This window comes from Chionomys nivalis, chromosome 2 (assembly GCF_950005125.1).
Source record: "Chionomys nivalis chromosome 2, mChiNiv1.1, whole genome shotgun sequence".
NCBI lineage: Eukaryota > Metazoa > Chordata > Mammalia > Rodentia > Cricetidae > Chionomys > Chionomys nivalis.
The window spans coordinates 116,907,778-116,934,866 of NC_080087.1; the positions used below are offsets into that span (position 1 = coordinate 116,907,778).

Below are 27,089 nucleotides of genomic sequence, written 5' to 3' on the forward strand. Positions count from 1 at the left end.
TCACCTATTGTCCCACTGGAGACTGTGAGGACAGCAGAAAGACAAACTGTGTACCCTCAGACATCACCAGGACTCCTCCACAGGGCCTGGCAAGGGGTGTAATACAATAAACAAGTGTGGCAGGAATTCAGGAGCCCAGCAGGAGGAGTTCTCTTTGCTTTCCTGTCCCTGGACGGGGTCTACATCCTGCAAAGGTTTCAAAATGGGATCCTGGGAAGGACTTCACTTGACTCATGATGGGTCTGAGAGCCATGCAGACAAAGGTCAACCTTTTAAGGGTCATTGTGTCTCTTTGGGTATATGGCAAAGCCTATCTATTCTCCCCAAATTAATCTGTGCTAAAATCTCTGCTTATAACTCTGGGACCAGGAGATTCTTAATGTAGCGATTAAAAACTCCCCTAATTATAATCCAACAATACCAAGTGGTCAGCTCGGACCATACACATGAGAGTAACAGTAAACAGAGCAGGTTACATTTATTTATTTAGGCATATACAAACAATAACAACTAAAGAAAAAGAGGTCGTTATTTTGAAAGAAAACAGGGTGGGACACATGGGAGAAGTTGAAGGGAGAAAAGAATGCAATGATATTTTATTATTATTATTTTTTTTTTTGGTTTTTCGAGACAGGGTTTCTCTGTAGTTTTGGAGCCTGTCCTGGAACTAGCTCTTGTAGACCAGGCTGGTCTCGAACTCACAGAGCTCCGCCTGCCTCTGCCTCCCGAGTGCTGGGATTAAAGGCGTGCGCCACCACCGCCCGGCATGATATTTTAATTTAAACAACACAAATAATAGAGGCTTAAAAATCACGGGGAGGAAAAACAAAAAAAGTTTCAATACCATAACGTCCTTGAGAACTTTAAGCGGAGAGGGTTATGAATGTTCTTGCATTGCTACTTTGGTAAAAGCAAAACAAAACTCGTGTGTGTTGTGTGCATGTGTGTAAAAAATTTCCATCTTTTTCTACCGGTGTGAACTGCTCCCTCTCTGAGGTGTAGGGCCAGACAGTTTCCCCACACTTTTCTTGGGTGTATAGGGGTTTCTGCCGATCCGACGAATGTTAGTCTAATTCACGAAGGTCAAATCCCGGCGGCGGAACAAGGAGAGCTGTCCCCAGATCAGGGAAGAAGTCAGGGTGGCAGGTGCGGCTGGCGCTGAAGGTGCGCGCGCAGGTGCAAGCACCGCCCTAGGCGGGGCTAGAGGTAGTGAGGGGCGGGGCGAGGTACGGTGTCGGGCGGGCGAGGTAGAGCAAAGGAAAGGAAAAGGTGAGTGAGAGGGAGTGAGAAAGAGCAGAAGGAGGAGCTGGAGGAGGAGGCCGGGGAAGAGGTGGAGTAGGAGTGCTGAGAGCAGAGGAAGCAGGGAGGAAGGTGTGTGGGAGGAGCTGAGGGGGAGGAGCGGCCCGGAGCGGGGTGGAGTCTGCAAACTTTCAGTTCGAGGGCATTGTGGGAAGTAGCCATGGTCTGAGGCTGGTGCCTCACCTGTCAGCCGGTCAGGCTGCTACGCTCTCCCCTGGCTGTCGCGTCCTGGGCGATCGCGGCTGCGGCCACCATGGTAAGTACAGGCTGTGCATCTTGGTGGAGCTGGCCGGTGCCGTGCGCGCTCCGGGTGACACCTGCGGCTCCAGGGCCGGACGTGCGACAGGGAGGGGGCACGCGTCGAGCCTGACTCCGGGTACCTTGGAGTCACACGCGCAGGTGGCCCGGCTGCTCCGGACAGTGCAGGTCTCCCCCGTCTGCGAGTTCCACGGACACCGGGCACCACCGCTTCATTCATTTCAATCTCCTTTGCTGATCGCTTGGTCCGAGCCAGGCGCTGGGGATGTCGCAGGGGACTAGGTGCTTACGTTTTTAAGAGAGGATGCGGAGGGAAGGAGACTGTGATGGAATGGTGAAAAGATAACTTCTCAGAGTGAGAAGAAGCCTCAAGTAACCGGGCAGAGAGGTAACTTTTGAATCGGAGGCCCTTTTCGAGGAGGTGGCATTTGAACTCTCCGAGACTCTTCTAGAGTACCCTTCTAGGGTGCTGCAGTTGAGGAATTAGCAAAGATGAAGAAGAAAAACGAAACCCCGGTTTGTGGCTGCAGAGGTGGGCGGGGTCCCATGGAGCACATCTTCTTCATAAGCGGTTTGGGTTTTGTTTCGCTCGAGTTTTGACAAGAAAACCGACTTTACCGTTTCAATGCTTCATGAACCCCTTGGTTGATGGCGTAGGACGGACCGGTGTGTGTGTGTGTGTGTGTGTGTGTGTGTGTGTGTGTGTGTGTGTGTGAAGATGAAAGCCAGGAGACCTCAGAAGTAGATGTCCAGCTCTGTCTGGATGGAAGCAGTATCTGAGGTTCGCGCTGACTTTCTGCTGGGACAGTTACTGGGAGAGCAGCTTGTCCCACTTCTCCAGCTGCTGAACACTTTTCAAATTCTCAGAGGAGTGACCTCCTGCAGGCGCCCTCTTTCCTCACCGCGGGGAGCCGCACTGGGTGAATTCAGAAAGGAGGAGGTGCCTTGGGTGCCCGGACAGGGAGCCCAGAGGATGTCAATGAGGTTCTCGGCCAGCCGGCCTGTTTTTGTTTGTTGAGGGTTCCTGGGAAATACAGGGTGGTGCAAAGAGGCAGCTGTAAATAATGGAGCAGCTCTCTTGGCTTGCTCAAGTTTCCCAAGGAACAAGGAGACAGCGTGCCCAGGCAGCCTGCTCAATTTGCCTAATGGAGGTGGAATGGGGCCCCCCAAGTTTCTATGGAGCCCAAAGCTGCTTACTTCGGTAGGCAGGAGCAGGGAGCAGGATCTGAGGGAAGGACCCCCGTGTTTTAGGCAGCACCTGGTCAGAGTTTGTTTTTCTGTGACAAATGACCTTCAGAAGTCTGGGACTTTTCTCCAGCTTTCCCTCCAGTCCCAGTTGCTGTGCCCTGCCAACCCCCAACCCCGCCCCCATCTCCCCTGCCCCCCCCCATCCACACCCTGGTGGTAAATACTGTCACTCGCTCCTCTAGTGAGCCGTAGTCTCCTCCCCACCATGACTCAGGCCACCCTTGCCACCTCCAAAGCAGGTGGTCACACCTTGTCCTCTACCTGCAACTGTGTGACCTCCCTCTTTATGGGTGTGCTCATTTGCTTGGTGGGATAGTAACTGCTCCTAAGTGATATACATGGCAGGCGTTCATTTGTGGCCTGGATATCCAGGGGGTCCCAAGGTTTTCTTAGAGGCTTGCAAGATCAAACCCAGCCTCGTAAGGATTGGTAAAATGTTGTTATGCCCTTTTAATTCACATTACTTAAGACTATAGTGAAGTTTATCTGAGCCCAAGTGATCTGAAATATTAACAACATAACAAATCAATCACAGTGGTTGACAGGGGCGTCCAACTGTCTTCTGCTGGGTCGGATTAGAAGGGTTTTTCCAAACTCTAATATGATGCCGTTCTTCTCATTAATTTCCTTTCCTCTTTTCTCACCCCTCTCTTTATGATTTTTAATTGAATTAGTAAATATCTGAAGTTATTTTTTTTCTGTTTTCTTTCTGTTTTGTTTTCTAATGCAGTAACTATCCGTGAATATAACCTGTGGAAACAAAAAGACCTTTGGTGTTCTCGTTGTCTTGGAGATGCCCCAGGACCGTGAACACACACGATGCTTTAAGAAACCCCACCCCTGTACCTCTGTGCTCAGCAGCATTTCAGCTCCTGCTCTGCTGTCAGGGGAGGGAAGCGAAGTGACTGTTCTAGTGCTCACCAGCCGGAGCACACACCCCTTGCTGCTGACAGCAGTGACTCCTTCCTCATTCCTAGATCCTATCTCTTGCTGCCTCCTCTAGAAGGTACTTTCTTCTAGAAAGTGGTCTGTTCCACTCTGGGCTTCATAGCATGTGTGCAGGGGCTGATTAGTGTCTGTGTGTATCTTCATCAAGTTGTTTGAAGCAACTGTACCTCCATCTTGCCTTTGTGTTAGAAATCCCCCCTTTGGAAAACAGTGCTAAGTCTATTGTGCTTAGAAACATCCCCATACTCCCTCTGTATTTTTAAGATATTATAGTAGGAATTTCCTATTGAATACTTGCTGATGAAGGAGGATTTTTAGTTATTGTTGCCTTATTTTTCCTTACAATAGCATGGGGACAGTTAGAGAGGCAGTTGAGAGGCTTTGGGGATACCTTTAGTAAAAAAATGGAAGTGGGCCTTGATTATAAAAGTCCTTCTAAAAAGTTCATCTAACTCTGAAAGCCACCAAAGAACATCATAGAGGAATCACCCCTGTTGAAGAAACCCAAAAGGAGGTCCCTTTGGAAATGTGAATAGTTCTGTGGTAAACTTAGTTCTTGTAATGTTTGGTACAGTATGGAGTGAGATAGATTTATATTAACCAATTCAGAAGCTTCCATGTTTGTAATTTCTTTTCAACTTTTTAAGACAAGGTTTCACTATTTAATCTTGAGTAACTTGGAATTTGGTATGTTGACCACAGGGCTTCTTTCATAATTGCAGTGGTCCTCCTGCCTCTGCCTTCTGAGTTCTGGAATTCCAGGAGTGTGCCACAATGTCTAACTTGTGTTTGTGAGAGAACTTGCTGACTGAATTGTGAAGCCATTTCTCTGTCAGACTGGTATTCATTTGAAACAGTGTAAGTGGACTCTTCTCCCAAATCTGACTATTAAAAAACAAAGCAAGCAAACAAGCAAGCAAGCAAACAACAACAACAACAACAGCAACAACAACAACAAACTTTGCCCCTGTTGGTGCAGGCACGAAGATGGAGAAATCAGTCTCCAATCTGTAGGTCTACCCCCCTCCTACTCTTGCTCCTTGGTGTAGCAATGTTACTGTTTGAGACTTACGTAAATTGAAATAAGTATGAGATATTTTGGTAGTCTTACATTTTGATGGAACAGAATCCATCAAAGTAATGAGTTCTTTCCTTCCTGAGGCTTAGTCTGGGCTATTGGTCAGCAGTTGGTGTGGGTGGGGTAGGGGGCTTGGGAGGAACAGGGAAAATGACCTTTGGTGGGTTTCACTTGTTCCAAGTTCTCACTGATGGCAAACTCTTCCCACAGGTTTCCCAATGCTACCACCGAGGCTAGTATTGACCCCTGCCGATGATGCTGACTACTGCTTCTTAGGTCCCATCACTTCTTTGTCCCTTCTGTGCTGAATATTGCCACCTGCTTGCAGATTTTGCATGAAGTTTTACTAGCAGAACTGGCCAGAAACAGTTGGTATAGTGTGTATTTCCCCCCTTGGGTTTCTATGAATTATGCCATTATGAGCTAGGGTATAGTAGCAAAAACTACCTCCCTTCTACACACACACACACACACACACACACACACACACACACACACACACACACACACACACACAGTCAGGTTCCTTTGAGTCCCTAGAGATTCACACTTCTTGAGGTCCTCATGAATCACTTCCTCTGTTTTATTTTCTCGTCATCATAACCAGAGCTTCTTCCAGAGACCAGAACTCTACTCTGATTGCTTTCTATCTTGGTCTGGTCCTTTTTTTTAGAGATCAGAACTCTACTCTGGTTGCTTTCCACCTTGGTCTGGTCCTTCTTCCAGAAATCAGAACTCTACTCTTGTTGCTTTCCACCTTGGTCTGGTCCTTGTCTCCCCCATAGCATTTTCCTTTCTGTATATCTCATTTTCTCTGATAATTCTTCCTTATGGTATTTGCTTTCCTTCACAAAACATCCTAGACATTACCCAGAAATCTCTCTTCAAGCTCTAAGATCCTGTGACTTGAGAGAAAGGAGCTTGTAGATGACAAGAAGTGCCCTTGTCATGCGAGTGATCTACCCACCTCTCTGGAGAGGTGTACTTAATATACACCTTCTAGTAGCTTGATCAGCTAGGAACCCTAACAGTGCATGGGAAATGCGCAGATGGTCCCTGCTGGGAATGGAGCAAGTTAGGAAGCTGGCCTGCAAAAAATTGCCCTAAAGCATCCAGTGTGGCAGCTTTCTGACAGGTAGAGCTGGCTCCCACAATTGCTTTCTCTAAATAGTTGCTAAAACCTGCCTAGGGGAAAAAGATGGTCATCCATGAGTCATTTGGTGTACTCAGGCATGGACTTAAAGTACATTCGGGCAAGAAGAGGGGCATAAGGAAGCCTATATGCTAATGACTTTGCTGGATCTTCTCACGCACGGTTTCTACAGTGAAAATGACTGGTTTGTGTCAAGGTTCAGTAGACTCGCAAAGGCTATGGGAGACTTCCAAACTGAATATATAAAAGAGGAACCAAGATTGATTTGCAAACTGAGGTGCCTGGTTCCTTTGTGTGCTTATTTACAGAACAGTGGTTCTCAACCTTCCTAACGCTGTGACTGGTGACCCTCCACCCATAAAATTATCCCATTGCTGCTTCCTAACTGTAATTTTGCTGTCGTTATGAATGGCAATGTAAACATCTGATATGTGAACCCTATGAAAGGGTCATTTGACCCCTAAAGGGTCATGACCCATAAGTTGAGTACCATCATTATAGAAATGAATGCCGAGGGCTAACCAACCATGAGTCATCCTTGGCACATTGCTTAGATTTGGAACAAAATGTTTATATTAAAACATATGCATAAGGGCGGTGGTGGCGCATGCCTTTAATCCCAGCAGAGGCAGGTGGAACTTTGTGAGTTTGAGGCCAGCCTGGTCTATAAGACCTAGTTCCAGGACAGGTTCCAAACCAAATAAATAAATAAATCCAAACTGAATAAACAAACAAACAAATAAATAAAACATATGCATGAATGAAAATGAGGATATAACCATTACTAGGGTTGGTTAGGCAGATGGAGGCATCTGGAGGGGTCCAGAGCAAGGAGAGAAAGAAGTACAGTAGACATGGCCAGCAGACTGAACCAGGCCATGAGAGGAGAGAGACTGAGGGAAAGTGAGGAGAACAAGACAGGGGAAGAGAGAAGGAGTGAAGAGAGGGGACCAAGAGAGGAGAAGAAATTGAGAGAAGAACCAAAGGAACACATGGCATAAATCACTGAGTTCTATAGGAACCAGAAGCTGGGGGAAGGGAAAGGAAGCTCAGAGGCTGGAGAGGTTTAGGGCAGGGGTGAGGCAAGACAGGCTGAGAGGAGCCAGGACTCTAACAGGACTCTGTAATTTGCAATGCTGGGAGAGCCTGGCAGCCAGCATCCGCTTTGATATTTTAATAAGCACCTCGGTTAGCCATTTATCCTACTGTAACATGAGGGCTGGGCTTGCTAGTTGGAGTTTCCATCCTGTCCAGTTTCTACAGCCGGCAAGTCCCAAAGAAAATCACACAGAGGTCTCCATAAGATTATAGACTGATTAGCCCGTCAGCTCAGACTTCTTGCTAACTCTTATAAGTTATATTAAGCCATTATTCTTATCTATGTCAGCCACATGGCTCGGTACCGTTTTCAGCAGGGCAGGTCACATCCTGCTTCTTCCATGATCTGGGCAGGACTCCTGAGGGAGCTTCCTGCTTCCCAGAATTCTCCTGTTCTCCTTGATCCGCTTCTACTTCCTGTCTGATTGTCCCACCTATACATCCTGCCTGGCTAATGACCAATCAGCGTTTATTTAAAACATGATTGACAGAATACAGACAATTCTCCCGCACCATCCTACATGTCCTTGGGACCCAACAATACATATTTAGGTTCAAGATACAAAATCCACACAGACTTATAAAGTAACAAGACAAAGATTGTCTGTGGGTAGCTACTTAAGACTAGATTTCCAGGTATCACAAGGCTATTGGCTTTTCCTATTGTTTTTTAGATAGGAATATGTGAGAGCCAGTGTTGTAAGGCAGTGTTCTAGGGTAGCACACTTTCTTGGAAAGGCTGGTTGTAATATTCTAGGTTTTGCAAACCCTAAAGTTTCTATCACTCAACTTTTCTTTTGCAAACTAAGGTAGCTGATAAATGTTGTATACAGTAATAAGCTTGGGAGGGGGAGCGGTTTTTGACTTGTATTCATTTTATACCTGCATGTGTGGACATGTGTATGTTTGCCTGTGTGCAAGCCCCTGTGTGCAGATGTGGGGGTTAGAGGTTGACCCCAGGTATCCTGTATACCTCTTCTCTTTCTTTATTGAGACGGTCACTCACTGAATCTGGAACTTGCCATTTCCACTAGACTGGCTCACCAGTGAGCTCCTGGGAGCATTGAGGTTACAGGTACATGCTGTAGTACTTATCATTTACATGGATGCTGGGGATCTGAGTTCAGGTTCTCATGCTTATATAACAAGCACTTTATGCACTAAGCCATCATATCAGCCCCTGGATCCATTCTAAAACAACTTTTTTGCTAATCCACTCATTTGGATATTGGATAAAATTGCATTGGCTATCAGCTCTATGACAGAGTACACTAGCTACCTAATGTATGCTACCCAGCACAGACCAAATAAACACACAAGGTTCTTCTTTAAAACATTTTGGGAATTGAGGCCAGCCTGGTCTACAAAGGGAGTTCCAGAGAGAAACCCTGTCTCGAAAAACAAACAAACAAACAAAAAAAAACCATTTTGGGGATTTGAAGACAACGATGGTAGAGGGTAGAGAATTAAATCTAGTGCCATGTTCTTCAGAACACAGGCCCTTATGCAGTGACCCTAAGTTCACAGATGTCATCCCACATCGAGGCTTCAGAGACTGACTTGAACAGACCAAAAACTCCCTGGCCTTAAGCCTTACGGAGCTTAGGCTCTTGGTGTGGTGGTCACTATGTTCTGCCAAGACTTGAGTCAATCATGCAGAAGAGTAATCTATCACTGGGTGCTGGGCAGTGAGAGCGTTCTGTAGCTGATCTTGACGTTGAATAGATGGGACATTCTGATGTTTCTGAGACATGTGGTGTGCGTGGAGACCCAGCTGTGGTGCTTGAAAGGGAATAGCAATGGCTTTGGTGGCTACTCCCTTCTTGGTTTGAAGGGATCGGGCCATTCCTCCCCCTGGCTTGACTGTTTCTTAAGCTAGTTATGATTGCACAAAGGTATCAGAAGTCATTTCCACTTTGTGGCATTTGGTCTCAGACTGGTGGGTCTCTGCTGAAGCATTGACATGTCACATCCCAGTGGTGAGCCCTGGGTGTGAGATGCCAGGGTTTTACCAGTCCTGCCTTATTTGTTCTGTTGATTGGAAATGGCATAATTAGTTAGCTTGGATACTCTCACATGTGTAAAGAGACTGTAAGGTATGATTGGGCATTTCTCATCCCAGCCCTCAGGAGGCAGAGGCAGGTGGACCTCTGGGAGTTCGAGGCCAGCCAGAGCTACATAGTGAGACCTAATCTCATAAACTAGAATAAAATAAAAAGGAGACAGACACAGCTAGAGTGGAACTGAAAAGTTCTAGCAGGATATACAAGAAGATGTTTGTTTCTGACAATTGACTCTAGGTGTTTGATGGTTAAAAAAACCCAACAAAACAAAATTTTTGAACCTATCTCTTGCATTTTCTCACATTTTACCATCTTGTTAACTTAGGTTAGCACATGGTACAGTAAGTTTCATCGTAGCATCTTCAAACATGTATGTCGGTATATCATGTTGCTATTCATTCTTTTCTCGGGCTCTGCAGCTGGTTCCCTTTCTTCCTTCAGTTGGCCTCACTGCTCTCTCACTATGTGTATTCCATCACACTCCCTATCACACCTTCTTAAGATTTCTTCTACTTCTATGATCCCCTTTAGTTTTGTGACAGACAAGCATACATATCTAAATATGCACATAATGTTAAATCTAGGTTTTAAATAACAGTAATCATGGCAGTGCATATCTTTCTGAGTTGACTGATTTTGTTTAATATACGGTTTCAGATCCATTTTAGAATATTTATTTTTAAAATTATAGATTCTTTTATGTACTTCCCTTTTATTTATACATAATTAATACAGTCTATTTTCAATTATAAGTAATGAGTTTAAAGTAATGTTATATTTTCAGAAAAATACTATAATTTTTTCCCTTTCTTGGGTCTGGGCATGTCTGGAATTGAGATATAAGCAGAAGAGACTACATAAAATGCATATGCATATTCATATATATATACATATGTGTATATGCACATGTACACATACATGTTTGTGGACATATACTTGCGATCTGTTAACTATGCATTGGCCAGACTTGCAGAACTCTTGCCTTCTATGTGAGAAGAGAGAGAGAGAGCTCAGAGGAGGAGAGTGAAAGTGAATCTTATGCCTTGTTCCCTCTTCCTGACTCTGAAGAGACTTTTGGTAATAAGACATATATTTCTCACCTTTTCTTAGGAATGACAGAGATGTTTGTCACTTCTTCTGGTATTGGCCTCTGTGTTCAGAAGACACCAAACATGCTTAAAGTTTAAGATAGTTTGGTGGTGTAAGTTCACAGTCCCAGCACTGGGGAGGATGAGGCAGGAGGATTGCTAGTTAGAGGCCAGCCTGAGCTACACAGGGAGACCACACTTCAAAAACAAAACAAAACAGAAATAAATTGTTCCAAGGAAAAGTCAAAAAGAAGCTATTGGTCTGGGAAGATGGCTCAGTAGGCAACAGAGTTAGCCATGCGAGTTTGAAGACCTAAGTTTTCATTCATAGAACACACATAAAAAGTCAGGGCAGGGTGGGAGAGCTGTTCCTGTCCCCCACCATCTGCAACAGTCCCAGTCCTCTTCTGGGCAGTACAAGAGCGCCAGTTCTATTGGGAGAGGAAGTTGTGAGCATGGGAGAGCTGTCCCCATTACTCATCTTTTACATGGTGGCAGAGGTGGGAAAGAGACGCCCTGCCTGCCCTCCCCACCCCAATCAATGCCTGAGGCAGGTGGAAGAGCTAGTCCTGAGGCCACAAGAGTGAGAGAACTGTCCCTGCCCTTTATCAGCTGCAGCACTCAGGAGAATGGCCCCTACTCCACGCCTGAGCAACAAAGTAGAACAGGCCCTGAAGGTGTAGATGTAACCAACCCTCAGGACTTTGAAGCTGAGAACTGGCCTAGTCTTTTGCCCATCACTGTGAGGGGTAAACTTGCCAGGGCAATGTAGGAGAGGTCACCCTGGTGGTGAGGAAAAGGGAGAGCTGGCCAGCTGACTAACCCTACAACTACCTAGTCCCAGACCCAGGCTTATGTGTTGGCCCACCCCAACACCTACCCCATCTGTCATTTGCTGAAGGGACTGGTTCTGCCGACCCAAAGCAGCAGGGTCTCTGTGACACAGGGCAGCAGCAGGATATCCAAGAGGGGTTCCAGTGAGGACCCAGCATCAATAGTGTAGCAGAAACCAGAGGCCTCGAACCAACCACTGACTCTGCAGCGAACACTTGCAAGATGTATGGATAAAAGGGTTTACTGCATGACCCAGTGTGTCCTGATACACTTTCATAATGGGATTGATTTTTTTTTCTTTTTTCCTTCTTTTTTCTCTTAAATTTTATTTTATTTTATTTTGCGGGGGAGGTTACAAGGGAGGGGGAAGAGCAGATATGAAGAGCCAGGGAAATGAATGGATGGAGATGCATAATGTGGAAGACACAAAGAATAAGTAAAAAGAAAGCTTTAAAAAATGCCAGTCCATCACCAATGCAGTCTGTAATTGCAGTGCTCTTAGAAGAGACGTGAGAAGTGGAAACAGGAAAGTCCCCAGGAGCTCACAGGCCAATTAGCCTGACATACAGCAGAAAACCAGCAAAGAGACCTGGGTGTCCTCTGACTTCCATTTGCTTCATGGCACACATACAACAAGCTCTCTCTCTCTCTCTCTCTCTCTCTCTCTCTCTCTCTCTCTCTCTCTCTCTCACACACACACACACACACGAGTGAGGTCACAGATTCAGATTTTCTCTGAATTACCTTCCTTCAGCTTTCATGTTTGCTGCTTAGCCTGTCCACCTAATTTCCTCTTGCTTTTTGCCTCCACAATCAGCATAGCAAATTTTATTTTGCAAGTGAAGCTACAAGAGGTAAATGAAATGATTATCTTTTGTTTTGTTTTTTGAGACAGGGTTTCTCTGTAGCTTTGGAGCCTGTCCTGGAACTAGCTCTTGTAGTCCAGGCTGACCTCGAACTCACAGAGTTCCGCCTGCCTCAGCCTCCTGAATGCTGGGATTAAAGGCGTGTGCCACCACCGCCTGGCAAAATGAATATGTTATTAAAGAGTGTCAGGATTCTGTCTGATGATAAAGTTGCTGTCAGAAAAGCGGCTTCTGTGTGTACACACTTGGCTGTGTGTTCCCTGTGGAAGTGACCCTTTGGCCATCTTTCCTGGCCCCAAGACACTCCTGCCTGTTCACTTCTAAAGGAAGGTGTGGACACCATGTGGTAGAGAGGGGGAGAGGTAGGCAGCCTGTGTCTGTGTTCCTTGGTCGCTCTGCTCAAGGTTGCCCGAACATTGGGTGAGATTATCCAGTTCAGTTTGTATAGCGCCTGGCACCAGGGACACATTCCAAAAGTTCAGAAAGGGTTGTTGTGAAGAGAAATAGGAAAACACTTTAGAATGGCTTATAAGAAACTTAGTTGAAAAAATAAAATAAATAAAATGTCATAGGCTGCAAAAATGGAGTGGTGTAGAAAAGTGTTATAAGAATATCCCATTGCAAAAAAGAATAATTCAGAACTCTGTAGATAGAACTGTTTCCTTTCTTTAGTTTCCGTCCTTCTGTCCCTCTGTTCCTCTGTTTCTCCCTTCCTCTTCCTTCTCTTTCTCTGCCTCCATTCCCATGCTGGGAATTGAATTTAGGGTTTGTACCTGGCAGCCAACTGAGCTGTGTCCCCAGCCTTCTTTTTACTTTATATTTTGAGACACCGCTCCCTTTGTTGCCCAGACAGACCTTGAACCTTTGATCTGACCGCCTCTGCCTCCTGAGTTGTTGGAGTCACAGGCCTGAGTCAGTTTCTTTACCGTGCAGTCACATCCTCAGATTCAAGTGCAATTTGTGTGAACATCGACTTTCGAAATCCATTTGATCTCATGTTTTCAGTACTTTAAGAATGCAGCCAGGCGTGGTGGCTAAATTCCTCTAATCCAATCATTTGAGAGATCAAGGCTGGAGGACTGCCATGCATTCCAGGCCAGCCTGGCTAGGATGTGGAGAGAGACCCTGTCTCTAAACACAAAACATATAATGTTGTCCACATTGAAAAGTCTTTGTAAAACACAGGGCGAACAGGTGCAATCTGGGGTGTCGAGAATGTGGTGACAACTTGAATTTTGTTGGTGCTAAACTTTGAGTGGAGGGACAGCTATGCCACTGCCCACTTCATTATATAATTGGTTTGCAACTGAAGAGTCTCTGTCCAGGCAGACATTTTTTGATGAGTGCCAAGCAGGCTGAAGTAGGAATAAAATTATTACTTTTTTCCTTTCTTTGTGGCCTGGCCATGCTGCATGAGCGCTCTCCTGAGCCGCTTTCCCAGCCCTGGAGATCAGAGCTCTTAATAAACATCGAACATTGGACATTACTGTGTAGAGCGGTGAGTTTAGCCTATTAAGCATGGTCTTCAGAACGAAGTTTAAAATTTTCATATTAAGAATGATTAAATAACAAATTAAATAAAAAAATCAATTGGGGGCTGGAGAGATGGTGCAGTTTTTGCAGAGAGCCTGAGTTCAGTTCCAAGTTCCCACATTGTGTAGCTCACAAGCACCGGTAACTCTAGTTCTGTGGGGGATTTTACACATGTGGCCTCTGCAGAAGAGCTCTCACATGCACACACCATCCCCCCAACACACACACACACACACACACACACACACACACACACACAACACTAAAAAATGTATCTTAAAAAGAAGGAAAGAGCAAATAAGCATTGCTAAGAAATAGAAAAAGGGTCTCAAATTATTGGATCATTTTTTTGTCTTTTCAATTCAAGTTGGTTTGAAAATTGCCCAGAACTTCTGACATGTATTTAGAGCGTCTTCTTGCTCTTTTCTTGAAAGATTTGAAATAGGACAAAATACAAAGAAGTCTGGCTTTTCGTTGACCTCCAGGGAAAGTCTAATCAGGACACTAGACATACTCAGGGTTGCGCCCTTTGTCCAGGAGATATGACAAGTGTGTTCACCATGTGCCAGAGGATTTCCCACTTGTCCGGCTTCTGTTCTCAACTGCTACTGTTGCTACGATGAGCCCACATGTGTAAAGTCCTCCCTAGTTTACCAGAAGCTCATCATGGTGCTCAGGAGATATTACTCACGTGCTAGGCTAGATGAGTCCAGAGGTGTGAAATTAACCCTGAAGTATGAAGCTCATGTTTAATCATTACCAAGGTTCAGGGAGGAGATGGGAAGTTCAGGCTTTGGGCTGATCCCTGAAGGGAGTGGTGATCCTGCCTTCACTTTTTCAGAAAAGAATGAATGCGTGTTAGAGGGTGTCTGCTGTGTGGTGAGTAGGGACACAAAGCGAATAGAATATAAAGAAGTGGAATGCTTACAAAGGAAATGTAAATCCAGCAGAACCCGTATAAGAAGTCGGACATGTACCGTGAGCATCTCTAATCCCAGCTCTTTGAAAGGGCAAATGGGAGGTGGAGACAAAGAAGTTCACAAGCCAGTTATCTTGGCATGGCAGCAGGAAACAACAAGGAAACCTTACGTCACACCAAGCAGAAGGTGAGAACCAACACCCAAGGCTGTTGTCTGACCTTGGCATACATGCCATAGCATGCATGCTTACATCACATAAACATACATACATACATATATATCTATTGTGTATAATGAGTGTGAAGCCCTCAGTTCCATCTCTTGTGTTGCAAAACTGCTATCAAGAAAAAGAAACTGAGCCTTCTCCTAAGTATCCATGAATGGAGCAACTTGGGTGCCATCCTAAACTGTGGGTATCTTAAATAATATAAAATAAAGGTTTGGTCAGGGTCTTAAAAGTTGTTACAGGTTTGGACTGGTGAGAAGTGTATTTCAGACATCAAGGGGCACAGCTGAGCTGGGCAGTAAGCCGTTTTCTAGCAAGATATGTCTTGGGGCCTTCAAGGAAGTTGTGGTGGCTTCCTTGTTGGTGTGGCTACTCAAAGAGTTGTGTTTGGTAAACACTGCTTTCTTTCCCTGAAAACAAAGCAATACCCCCAAATCTGTAGATGTTTAGGCCTGAGAAAAAGTGCAGCCATTTGGATGCTGAGTGAGAGTAGAATTTTAGAAGATCTGATTAATATATATATTTTAAAATCTGGGAGTCCTCATTTTGTAGGTATGGGATCTAATCAATGTGATAATCATGGTTGGGTCAAGTACTAAACAGAGTCCTCACCTACAGCTCCACCATTTTTGATGGTAGAAATTATACAGAGAGTTATATATGGGTGAATAACTGTTACTGATCTGAGGCTCCAAAGGTGTGGTGTTTGCTTTCTGTTTAACTAGGTACATTGTACCACACCTGTAATTCAGACCAATTTGAATTTATCTTTGCCTACAGCCAATTTGAAAGAAAATTCAGGTAGGAAATACTTACTGCGTGGCTTTATGTCAGTTAGTGCAGGCCTATTGAATTCCAAACCATTCAACCTATTAAGCATAATAATAAAATAAAGTGAGATGTTTTGAAGCATCATGGGTTCAATATGAAAACTTTAATTCTGGGGCCTTGTATAAACATTTGCCAAACAGGGTTGTAAGAAGTTACTTTAGGTCTGGGATAAAAACCTTTTAGACCTTCAAGTAATGGTACCCCATTACTTCAGGTAGTATGATGTATTTGTAAATTAATATCACAAGTTCATTGTCAATCATGAGAGAAAGCAAATGATGACACAATTAGATTAGCAAGCATCACACAAATAAAACTTACACTGTTGCAATCTGTTCTGCCATAAATTAGTTCCAGGGTCAAAACATTGGTCTTTTAAAGACAATACTAAATCTAGTCAAAGTTACATTAAGACTTAATCCCCCAATGTTTTTCTTTCTTTTTTTCTGAATTTATTTATTTATTTATTTATTTGCTCTGTGTATGTCTATTTATCTCCTTAAGCTTGGCAGAAAGTGTCTCTACTCAGTGAACCATTTTTCTAGCTGCTGAGTTATTTTTATAACTAGTGAAAATACTTGTATATTGTTAATAAGAACTGAGAGACCAGCTACGTGGTGGGTCACTTCCTGGTGAATGTACTGTCACGTGGACTATGATGTCCCCATTAGTTGTTCCACATGTTCAAGTCTCTGTGGGGAGCAGTCAGAACATTTGAGGGGAAAAATTAGAGTCAGGGTAGCAGTAATGGGAGATGATTTCTAACTCACTGGTTGCATCTAACTCTAGGTGAACAGCTAAATTCCATGATCAGTGAGGACACCTGTGGTGGTTTGAATAAGAATGCTTCCACCATAGGCTCATATATTTGAATGTTTAGTTACCAGGGAGTGGAACTATTTGAAAGGATTATAAGGATTAGGAGGCATGGCCTTGTTAGAGCAGGTGTGCCCTTGTTGAAGGAAGTGTGTCACTGGGGGTGGGCTTTGAGGTTTCCAAAGCGCCCATGTCAGGTCCAGCCTTCCCTCCCCCCTCGGCCTGCTGAGTAGGGTGTAGCTACTTCTCTGGCACCATGCCTACATGCTGCCGTGCCCTCTGCCACCATGTTATCAGCCATGATGGACTGCCATCATAATAGACTAAGCCTCTGAAAATGAAAGCAAGCCCCTAGTTAAATGCTTTCTTGTATAAGATTATCATGGTCGTGGTGTCTTTTCACAGTATATATGCACATACACATACACAGAGAACACCTGTCTCTGCCTCCTGAATACTGGGATTAAAGGCGTATGCCACCACTGCCCTGCTCTAAACAGTGTTTTATGTTCATGGACTGGAACCTTGTTTTACTCAAAAAGGATCTCTCCATTTTATTGATTTATTTTTGAGAAATGTGCAAAGTAATTTTTGTTGGTCTTCAAGTGCATAGGGTTGGACGGAGCACCCATCCACTCTCTGTCATAGAAGCTTGTCATCAAGTGTGTGCTACATTGCGTTCCTTGCATTCTTCATGAAACCAATGTGCCCCAGGGTAACAAGGTTCATTCTGATAGCGTTTTTGCTGCCTGGAATGCAGAGTAGTTCATAATGCAGAAGAGTGATTCATAGGCTTGAGTTGTTCCCTGTGGAGTTAAAAGTATTTAGATTTTATACAAAGTCAGGACTCACCAGCTTCAAGTTTCTTATAGGGTTCACTTGTTGGGTTAGTTTTACAGATCTAAGCATGCATTCATTGTAGGATAGTGCACAGCCCTCAGGAATCTATAGACAGTTCTTAAAGTTAAAAGATGAACTGTTAGCTTGGGAATTCATGCTCTAGAGAACCACAACCTCAGTCTGCCTGGAATGATCTCAATCCTTGTGCTTCTCTTGGACTGTTTCCAAAGTCAACCACTGATGGCTTCTGGAATTAACACCCCCAGGCGCTTTGTCTCAAAGTGGATCTGTTGCCCTGTCTGTCAGAGTTTGGTCTAAAACACAACAAGCAAGGACTAATGGCTGTGTCCTTAACATTATAGCAAAACAATATAAGAATTTTCAGTGTTTATTAAAAAATGATTATATTTTTACCTTTACTGTCAACCTGAACTCCTGTACAACCTCAGGAGATTACACACACACACACACACACACACACACACACACACACTCAGGATAGTTTGTGTTTGTTAGGGCAGCATCAGGCATCCTGCTTCGTCATTCTCCATCTGATTCCCTTGGAACAGCGTCTCTCACAGAACCTGGAACCAAATTGGTAGGCAGCAAACCCCAGCAATCCTCCTGTCTGTGCTTCCCCCCCATACTTCAATTATAGATACACCTGCAGTCAGCCCTGCCTTTTTATGTGTATGCTGGGGATTTGAACTCAGGTCCTCACACTTGTGCACCAAGCACTCTTATCTATAGAGCCATCATCCCTACCCCTTGTGATAATCTTTTAATTTGATATGAAAACTTCTTTTTGATTAAAGACAACTAAGAGTTACTAGCTTTGGGAGAGGAGAATGTTTGGTAAATAGTGTGTGTTCCCATGAACAGGGAAAGTCTAAACTTATCTCATACACAGAGCCCCATGAGATGGTTTACATTCTAAACTTTGAAGTACGTTTGGTTTACAAGCTTGGTGATGTGCACGGAGGGAGCAGACCAGCCTTGACATTTTATTTCACTATTAAGCTATGCACACTGTGAGCTAGATAGGGCAGAGCAGAATGAAAAGTAGTGAACAGGCACCACCTATGATTGAACAGGAAAACAAAGTACAGGGCATAACGCCCAGCGATGCCTGCTATGCACTAGAACCTCTTTCTAGCAACTTTTCTCTACATTGCTAGGCGACCTGACTCCTCAATGTCAGATAAGATCAAGACCTCTCTTACTTGGAGAGGCCAGGCCACTTCCATTTCTTAAAGCCTCCAGTATGTGGAAAAATGAAATGTCCAGATAAGGCTGTACACATTGTAGCACACTTTAGCAAGTTGAGACATGAGTCGTGTACAAAATACTGTCCAATTTCCTTTTGCTTTTTGCACAAATTTTAGCTCGATTTATAGAAACATAGATCCACTGTGCATGCCAGGAACTTGAGCTGTGGTTCGACGCACACTTACAGGTGTGCAGGTGCACAGAGTGTCTCTGGGTTTCAGCATCATTGGGACTTCTTTATGAGAGCCAGGATGATGCTTTGGTTCTAAACTCTGGACCTTTGTGATATGAGGACTACCGCCTCTTCCTTCTCACAGTTTTTTGTCTAAAGCAACTACTTCTCAGTCTGTGAATTTGTGAGCTGCCCCATATGTTGGTGCTCCTACTGTCTGTATTTTGTGGCTTACAGAGTATATGCTGGATTGTATCCCACTGGCTTTAGCTCTGTCCTCAAAGTACCTACAGTTGATAAAGTAGTCAGAATTGGGGAATCTTCTACCCTTCTGCTTGGCTGCAGTTTTACTGTTTATAGTTGATCTTCTCTCTCAGCTTTAGGTGCTGTTGTGGGCATCCTCCAGAGAAGACTGCTTGGACAACTAGAATGTCCTTATTAGCCAGCCGGTGACAGCACTGCGATGCCAGACACCCAGTGCAGCACTTAGTCTTCCTCAGGGTAGTTTTCAGCACAAAACACCATGCTCTGCCAAAAAGCAAGGTTAGTACACTTAGAGACATTCCCAGAACTAAAGACTTTGATGGATTAGGTCTTTGTTTTCATTTTGGCCTGTGGTACATGCAGAGTTTTCTGGCCCAAATGGTAGGTCCATCATGGGATCCATTGTTGTAATATGAGCGGCGGGGCTGCGTCCCCGGCACCCGGCCGCCCACATGGCTAGCTTATGCCCCGAAATAATTACATGGAAACTGTATTCTTTTGATCACTGCCTGGCCCATTAGCTCCAGCCTCTTATTGACTAGCTCTTACATATTGATCTAACCCATTTCTAATATTCTGTGTAGCCCCACGAGCTGGCTTACCAGGGAGGATCTTAACCTGCGTCTGTCTGGAGTGGGAGAATCATGGCGACTCCTAACTCGGCTTCTTTCTCCCAGCATCCTGTCTGTTTACTCCACCCACCTAAGGGCTGGCCTATAAATGGGCCTAGGCAGTTTCTTTATTATTTAACCAATGACCTTCCTCCATCAATCCATTGTGCTAAGACCTGGGGGCCGGAGATATAGTTATCTCGTTTTTTGTTTCAGCACCAGTGAAACAAAACGTGTAAAGCCTCCTGCTTTAAGGAAGCGTGCACTCGTACATATAAATGGGAAGTGTTTGGTCAGCTTAACCATAATCATGCTTGTCTGTAGGATATGCTTTCTGAAGGATGTGTAGCACATGACTGCTGACTGCTGACCTGACAATCCTCCTTGTTGCCCCACTCTTTCTAAAGCTATGCATAGAGAGCATTGCCTCATGCGAGGTGGTGGGAAGGGACTGTGGAATATGTCAGGCTTGGTCCTCCGGAGATGTCAGTGAGCTTGTGTGACTCCATAGAAATGATTCTTGATAAACTCTGAACCATGATGCCTCTCTGTTGTCCGAGGCTGTATGGTATTATTGTATTGACTCAATCAAAGTGGCAGAAAATAAACACATGTCACCACTTTAAGGACATCATGCTGAGAACTGCACCATCATATACTCCAACTTTCCACATCTTATGTCCAAGAGATCATAAGACAAAAGTCCAAGTCTATGTCCCAAATAACTATTGACACCAAGAATGTCCCCAAATCTACAGTTGCATTTAGATGGAGTGTTAAACTTTCCTCTGATTCTAGTCCCTGATGAAAAGCAAAGGGCTTAAGTAGCTATTTCTCTGAAAACCATTTATAAAGGAATATAAATCTATAAACTCATAAAAGATGTTCCACATCACCAGTCATTAGGGAAATGCAGTTGCAGCCTCCTTCAGATGGTGTACCACAGGCACTAAGATGGGTCATCACATCTAAGCCGAAAATAAGAAATATCGATGAGAGGATGAAGGACTTTAGAATCCTTATGCACCGTGGGCAGGCTGGTAGAATAGTAAAGTCGCTTATGAAAAACAGTGTAGAAGGTCCTTAGAAATCAAATACAGAAATAACTACGATGTAGTGTTCCATTTCTGGGTACATGCTCCGACGAGTTCAGAGAAGGTCCTGGTAGAGGTAGATCCCATACCTGCATTCACAGCAGCATTATATTACCATAACCACAAGGTCCATTGACTACTGAGTGGGTGAGAAAAATGTGGAGCGTACGTAGCTTGAGGGAGCAGTATTCAACCTTCGAAAGAAGGACATCCTGATAAATACTTTAGCATGGGTGGACCTTGAGATTGCACTAACTGAAACACACCAGCAACAAAGGACCAGCAGTTTCTCATTCTACCTACCTGAGATACATAGAGTAGTCAGCTGGAGAAAGGATGCTAGTTGCCTGGGGCGAGGTGAAGCCAGCGGACTTGTGCATGACTGTTCAATATGTGAAATGAATGGTGATAATGGAATCGCACATCTTTGCTTTTAAGCAAAGAGACAGACTGTGTTTGTTGTATAGGAAACGGAGTAATGCTTGCTTTTGCAGGTCAGAGTGTCAGGTTAGCCTGGGCTACATACTGAGGCCCATCTCAAAACAAACACAAAATCAAAACAGACTTGCACGAAACATTAAAGAAGCCACACAGCCTTCCAGCAGGCATTGCTGCCAAGATAAAAAGAAACCAGACAGGTTTCAACTGAGAAGGGGTCACTGCCTCTAAAAGCTCTGGGCCCTAACACCTCCTGGAATTTGACAGCAAATACAAAGAAAATGCTGTGTGGATAAGCACTGGTCACACTCCAGATTCTGCTTCTTTTTAATCTAAACAACATGCTATTTTATGTCATCTTAGCTGTATAAAAACTAGATCCTCCCCTGTAGTAGTTTCTGTTTCGTGACTTGTTCTCTGAGATAAGGTCTCATATAGCACAGGCTGACTCCAGAGTGCTGGATTATATGTGTGTGCCTCCATACCCAATTTCCTGGTCCCTCTGCCTCTACCTTTTGTGAGCCAGGATTACAAATGTATCAGAATGCCGCTCTCTTAAGGCTTAGTAATGTTCCCTCAAAGCCATGTGCATACCACATTTTACTTGTTTACTCAGCAGTCAATCAACAACTGAGCTGTCATTTGGATACTGTAAGTGATGTTGCTATGAGTATGGGTGTTTAATTGCCTCTGCCTGACCCTTCTCTGAATTCTTTGGGACACATACCCAGAAATGGAAAGTAACATATTAGGTGATTCTGTATTTAGTTTCTGAGGAACTTCTATACTGTTTCTCACAAGTGGCTTTACAATTTTCCATGTCTGCACACAGTGCAAAAGATTTCCAAGTCATTCGCATCCTCATTTGTTAGCAGCGCATTTAAAAAGGGCGTAGAAATGTATAAAGAGGAAAATAAAGCCACCTGAAATATGCCTGCGGAGAACCATTCCAAATGTTACTTATAATGTTTTTAAATGTTCTAAAAACAAACACAATCAATACCTGATGTTAATGGAGCCCCACAGAGAAACTTTCCCATCTTAATTATTCACACAGGGGCTGGAGAGATGGTTCAGTGGTTAAGAACATTTGCTGCTCTGCTGGAGGACCTCAGTCCTGTTCCCAACACCCACTTAATTAAGGTAGCTCAGGCTCTAGGGGATCCAAAACCGTCTTCTGGCCTCTTGGTGTACCCCTAAACACTTAGCATACATTCACATAGACACACACATATAAACAAAAATACCTTAGTGGAAAACCTTAGTCATATCTACACATGTGTACACACTTATGTATATAAGAATTTATACACATTCTAAGTGCTGAAAATATGAAGGCATCTTCTCGCAATGGTGTAGGAGGTCCTTCTGTTTATGTGTTGCTTTCATTGGTTAATCAATAAAGAAACTGCTTGGCCTGATAGGGCAGGACTTAGGTAGGTGGAGAAGACAGAACTGAATGCTGGGAAGAAAAGCAGAGTCAGGGAGAAAGCCATGGATCTCCTGCCTGAGATGGACGCTGGTTAGAATCTTGCCGGTAAGCCACAGTCATGTGGTAATGCACAGATTAATGGAAATGGGTTAAATTAAGATGTAAGAATTAGCCAATAAGAAGTTAGAGCTAACGGGCCAGGCAGTGTTTAAATGAATACAGTTTCTGTGTGATTATTTAGGGTGTAAGCTAGCCGGGCAGCCTGGACAAACAAAGCCCCCCACCATCAACATTGCAGTGTGAAAAGTATAGGGTAATCATGTTTTGGGGGTGCACGCCTGCAGTCCTAGCACTCAGAAGACCAGGAGCTGGGTGTTGGGGTGCACATTTATAATCCCAGCCCTCAGGAGGTGGAAGGCAGGAAGACCAGGAGTCATCCTCATAGCAAATTCTAGGTCAGCCTATGCTATATGAGACCTTGTCTCAGAGAACAAGTCACCAAACAGAAACTACTACAGGGGAGGATCTAGTTTTATACAGCTAAGATGATATATAATAGCACGCTGTTTAGATTAAAAAGAAGCAGAACGTGGAGCGTGACCTGCGCTTATTCACAGCATGACCTTTGTATTTGCTGTCAAATTCCAGGAGGTGTTCGGGCCCAGAGCTTTGGAGACAGTGACCCCTTCTCAGTTGAAACCTGTCTGGTTTCTTTTTATCTTGGCAGCAATGCCTGCTGGAAGGCTGTGTGGCTTCTTTAATGTTTCGTGCAAGTCTGTTTTGATTTTGTGTTTGTTTTGAGATGGGCCTCAGTATGTAGCCCAAGCTAGCATGAAACTTACATAAGTATCTAAATCTAGTCTTTTAAATTCTGTACCCTCTGAAAGAGTTGTGAAGTTATTTTTTTCTTTTTAATGTTATTTTTTTGTCTTTGAGAATTTCACACGAGTCTACAGTGTATCCAGTCTCCATTTCTCATCTTAGTAGGTCCTTCTTCCAATTTCATGTCCTTCCTTCCTTCCTTCCTTCCTTCCTTCCTTCCTTCCTTCCTTCCTTCCTTCCTTCCTTCCTTCCTTCCTTTTTTATTTTTAATTCCAATTCCAATGTGTCCGGTTAGTGCTGTGTATGGGTACAGCCTGCTGGTGGACACACCACTGAGTAAAAATGACTATCTCTTCTCTGTACAGTGTTTGATACTCTAGGTAGGGTTATCCTGAAGTTCACTATGTAGCCCTGGCTGGCTTTGTAACAATCTTCCTCCCTCTTAGGCTCCCAAGTACTGGGATTACCAGTGTGAGCTGCTGTGCCAGGCTCTAATTTTCTAGAGTTTACAGTTTGGATGTTCATTCTGCCAGGCTTTCTTTATTTCTCTGTAATTTGGTAGAATCTCTGCTTGGTAAGAGTGCCAGCTCTTTTGAATGGCTTTTGATGCTTTCCTAGGCCAACTGGCACTGGAAATGGAGGCTTCTCACATGCTCAGAGCACTGCAGGCACAAACTATTCAAATCCAACTTCAGCGTCACTATAATTTGCAAAATTCTGAGGAAGTTATATAAATTATATATACTACACAGTTAAAATAAAAACAAAGCCAAACCCCAGCTTCCACAAACTTAAAATTTATCATTGAAAACCAAACAGTTGGAGACCTTTGAGAAATGCCAGCCACTTTCAAAATTCATTTTAAAAATATAAGATGTTAGGTTTTATTCCAAACCACAGTGAAGCATTAATGTGTATTGTTAGCATCATTTAGAATGATGTTGGATAAACATGTAGATTTACTGACAGGTTATTTATCCAGAAGGATTAAGTTGGAGACTAAATGTTTTTGTTTTACCATCAGCAGTACAGCATTGGATGCTATAACTTAAGTGTAAAAATATGCATCTTCACAAGTACTGAAGCCAGACAGTGGTGGCACCCGTAATCCCAGCACTCAGGGGGCAGAGGAAGGAAGTCGAATGTCTGTGAGTTCAAGCCCAGTCTGGCCTGAAAAAGTGAGTTCTGGGACAGCCAGAGCTGTGCTTGTTTTGAAAAACAAAACAAAACAAAAAGTACTGAAAAGAAGGCTCTTTAGTTAAGATACCTGCCACTCAAGCAAGAGAAAGAAAGCCTGGATCTCTAGAGTCCTTGTAAATGTGGGGTTGTCATGGAGGTCAACCTGCACTTTGAGACTTCGAAGACAGAGACAGCAAAGCCCCAACACAGAAGGACTGTGGAGACAGTCCTGTCATGTGAGTTTTGACTGGAAGATCCTGCCTCAGTGCACATATGGTGGCAGAGTGATCAAAGAGATCCTCAGTGCCAGCCCCTGGTCTCCATGTGCATGTTCACCCACACACATGCACACGTGATCCTCAGTGCCAGCCCCAGGTATCTATGTGTGTGTGTACCCATACACATGCACACATGAGCCTCAGCACCAGCCCCAGGTCTCCATGCCCACATGCACCCACACACATGCACACATGCTCCCATAGTGATGACCCAAGCAGGGCTTCTCACCTGATGTTCTCCTGAGAAGTGACCTTGAATTAACAGAGATCTGTCCTCCTCTGGCTCCCCGAGTGCTGGAATTAAAGGTGTGTGTCACCACTGCCCAGCTGCTGTTGACAATTTTTGCAGTGTACATTATTAGAAAGCACATTTTTTTAGTGGTGGTAGTGCATACCTGTGATCCCAGCACTTAGGAGGCAGAGCAGGACCTCTGCATTCAAGGCCAGCCTGGTCTATAGCATGAGTTGTAGGACAGCCAGAGCTACAATGAGAAACCGTCTAAATAAAGCAAAAAGAGAAAACAAAAACAAAAATAAATAAAAAACAGTCAAACAAAACAAAACCAAAAACCCAAAGGACATGTATTGGAAAACTTTGTGTGTGTGTGTGTGTGTGTGTGTGTGTGTGAACCAATGCGTTTTTGGGGTTATTTTGGGAGTGTGGGTAAAGGGGCGGAAATGACTCATACGGTAGCATTGCTAAAAACCCACACCAGAACACGTGACAGCTCACAAAAGCTAGAAGCCTGAAGCACAATACACAATCTCAGCTGGCAAATAATTCTAATTTTCCCATGTAGTTGAAAGAACTAGTTGAGACCCTTCATTTAAACACTTTTGTTTAGGTGGTTTTTTTGGAAAAGAGTGAAGTACCCATAATCTAATACAGTTTTTTGTTTCTTTGTTTTGTTCGTCTGGGCAGATTGCTCTAGTAAGGTGGTAAGAAGGAAAAGAAGTTCAACTCTTGCCTTTGCGAGGTGGTATCTGGCAGGGAGCACCACCTAGCCCCTCCATCTGGTTACTTAATTAACTTTTCTTTCCCTTCTGTGTACCCCAGTTTTCACATCTATAAAACATGGACTTCAGAGTGAATGATTTCAGAGGTGTTTGCTTTCTATTCTAAACCTTGCTGGAAGACAATCTTCGTATCCCAAAGGATTTTTGAGATGTGACGTGGTCAGAGCTCTAAGCCTGTCACCATGACTGTTCTTTCCCTTCGGTTTGTCGTTGGCTCTCTTTTCTTCCCGACTCAGAAAATTAGTCCCCGTGCACGGGACTCTTGATACTTACTCTTGGCTGTTCTCTGCCTCTTTCACTTGTGACCAACCAACCAAGTCCCATTGTTGTGCTACTGACATAGCTTAGAATCCCCACAGTACTCTGCCTGCTGAGAGAAATGATCCTCACTGGGTCCTGCTCCTTTTTTTTTTTTTTTTTTTACTTCTTCATTGCCTCAAGTTCAAACCCCTTCTGACTTCCTGACAAGACCCTTTTGGAATCTGCCCATCTTTTCTTCTGCCCCATCCTTTGCAGGTGCATGCACTCTTTGTCTCTCCCTGTCTCTTTGTGTGCTCTTTCCTCCGCTCATTCTCACGTGGCCTTTCTACCGACCTCCTTCCCACTTGACTAATACATCTTTTCCTCTCTCAAGTCTTAGACTGACAGTCATTTACTTCTCGATATCCCAGGCTGTGTTTGATATCATCCCCTTCTCACCTAAGTTAGGATTGCAGGACTGCATTACCAGGCCCGGCTGTCATTTACTTCCTTATACGTGGCCTCAGTTTTCAGACATGGTCACCTCCCCTTCCAATAACTCCTTGCACTGCTGCCTTGACATATCGTGCATGGATATGATTGAGAACATAGGAATGTTTACCTCTTCCCATTAGAGTCTTGTCCAACCTGTTTTTAGTAGTATTCTTATCTCATGGTTTAGTAGCCAGCATATAGCAGACATTCAGTAAATACTTGCTGAATACATGAATGAAAGAAGGAAAGAAAGATGATAAAAACTGAACACACTGGGGGTTTTTTGGTAAGAGGTAAGAAAAGAAGGCCAACTCCACTTCCATTAGTGTATTATCAGGGTTCTCTAGAGTCATAGAATTTATGGAATGAATCTCTCTCTCTCTCTTTATACACATATACATATATTCATGTGTATATATGTATATATATAATATGAATTTATTGGAATGATTTACCGGCTGTAGTCCAACAATGACTGATTATGAATTGAAATTCCAAGAATCTAGTAGCTGCTCAGTGCCACGAGGCTGTCTCAGCTGGTGTGCTGGGATCCTGGAGAAGAAATGGGTGTGCTGACAAGGTGAGGGGAAGCAGGGAAGAACACACCCTTCCCCCTCCATTGTCCTTACATAGGCTTCCAGGGGAAGGTGTGGCCCACGCTGAGCTTTCCAGCCTCAAG

At 44.0% G+C, this 27,089-nt stretch overlaps 1 protein-coding gene across 2 annotated transcripts in view; it reads left to right on the forward strand.

Moving 5' to 3' along the window:
• Nucleotides 1-1,382: 1,382 nt before the first annotated feature.
• The window catches only part of Ap1s3 (adaptor related protein complex 1 subunit sigma 3), a 63,057-nt gene continuing 37,350 nt past the window's right edge, over nucleotides 1,383-27,089 (forward strand). Inside the window, exon 1 of one of the 2 annotated variants that reach the window (XR_009056678.1) lies at nucleotides 1,383-1,555. Coding sequence is in view for 1 of the 2 variants with exons in the window: in XM_057761784.1 (XP_057617767.1) it covers nucleotides 1,553-1,555 (3 nt within the window). In the remaining variant the exon portion in view is untranslated. The remainder of the gene's footprint in view (nucleotides 1,556-27,089) is intronic. The other variant, XM_057761784.1, reaches the window with a different exon arrangement.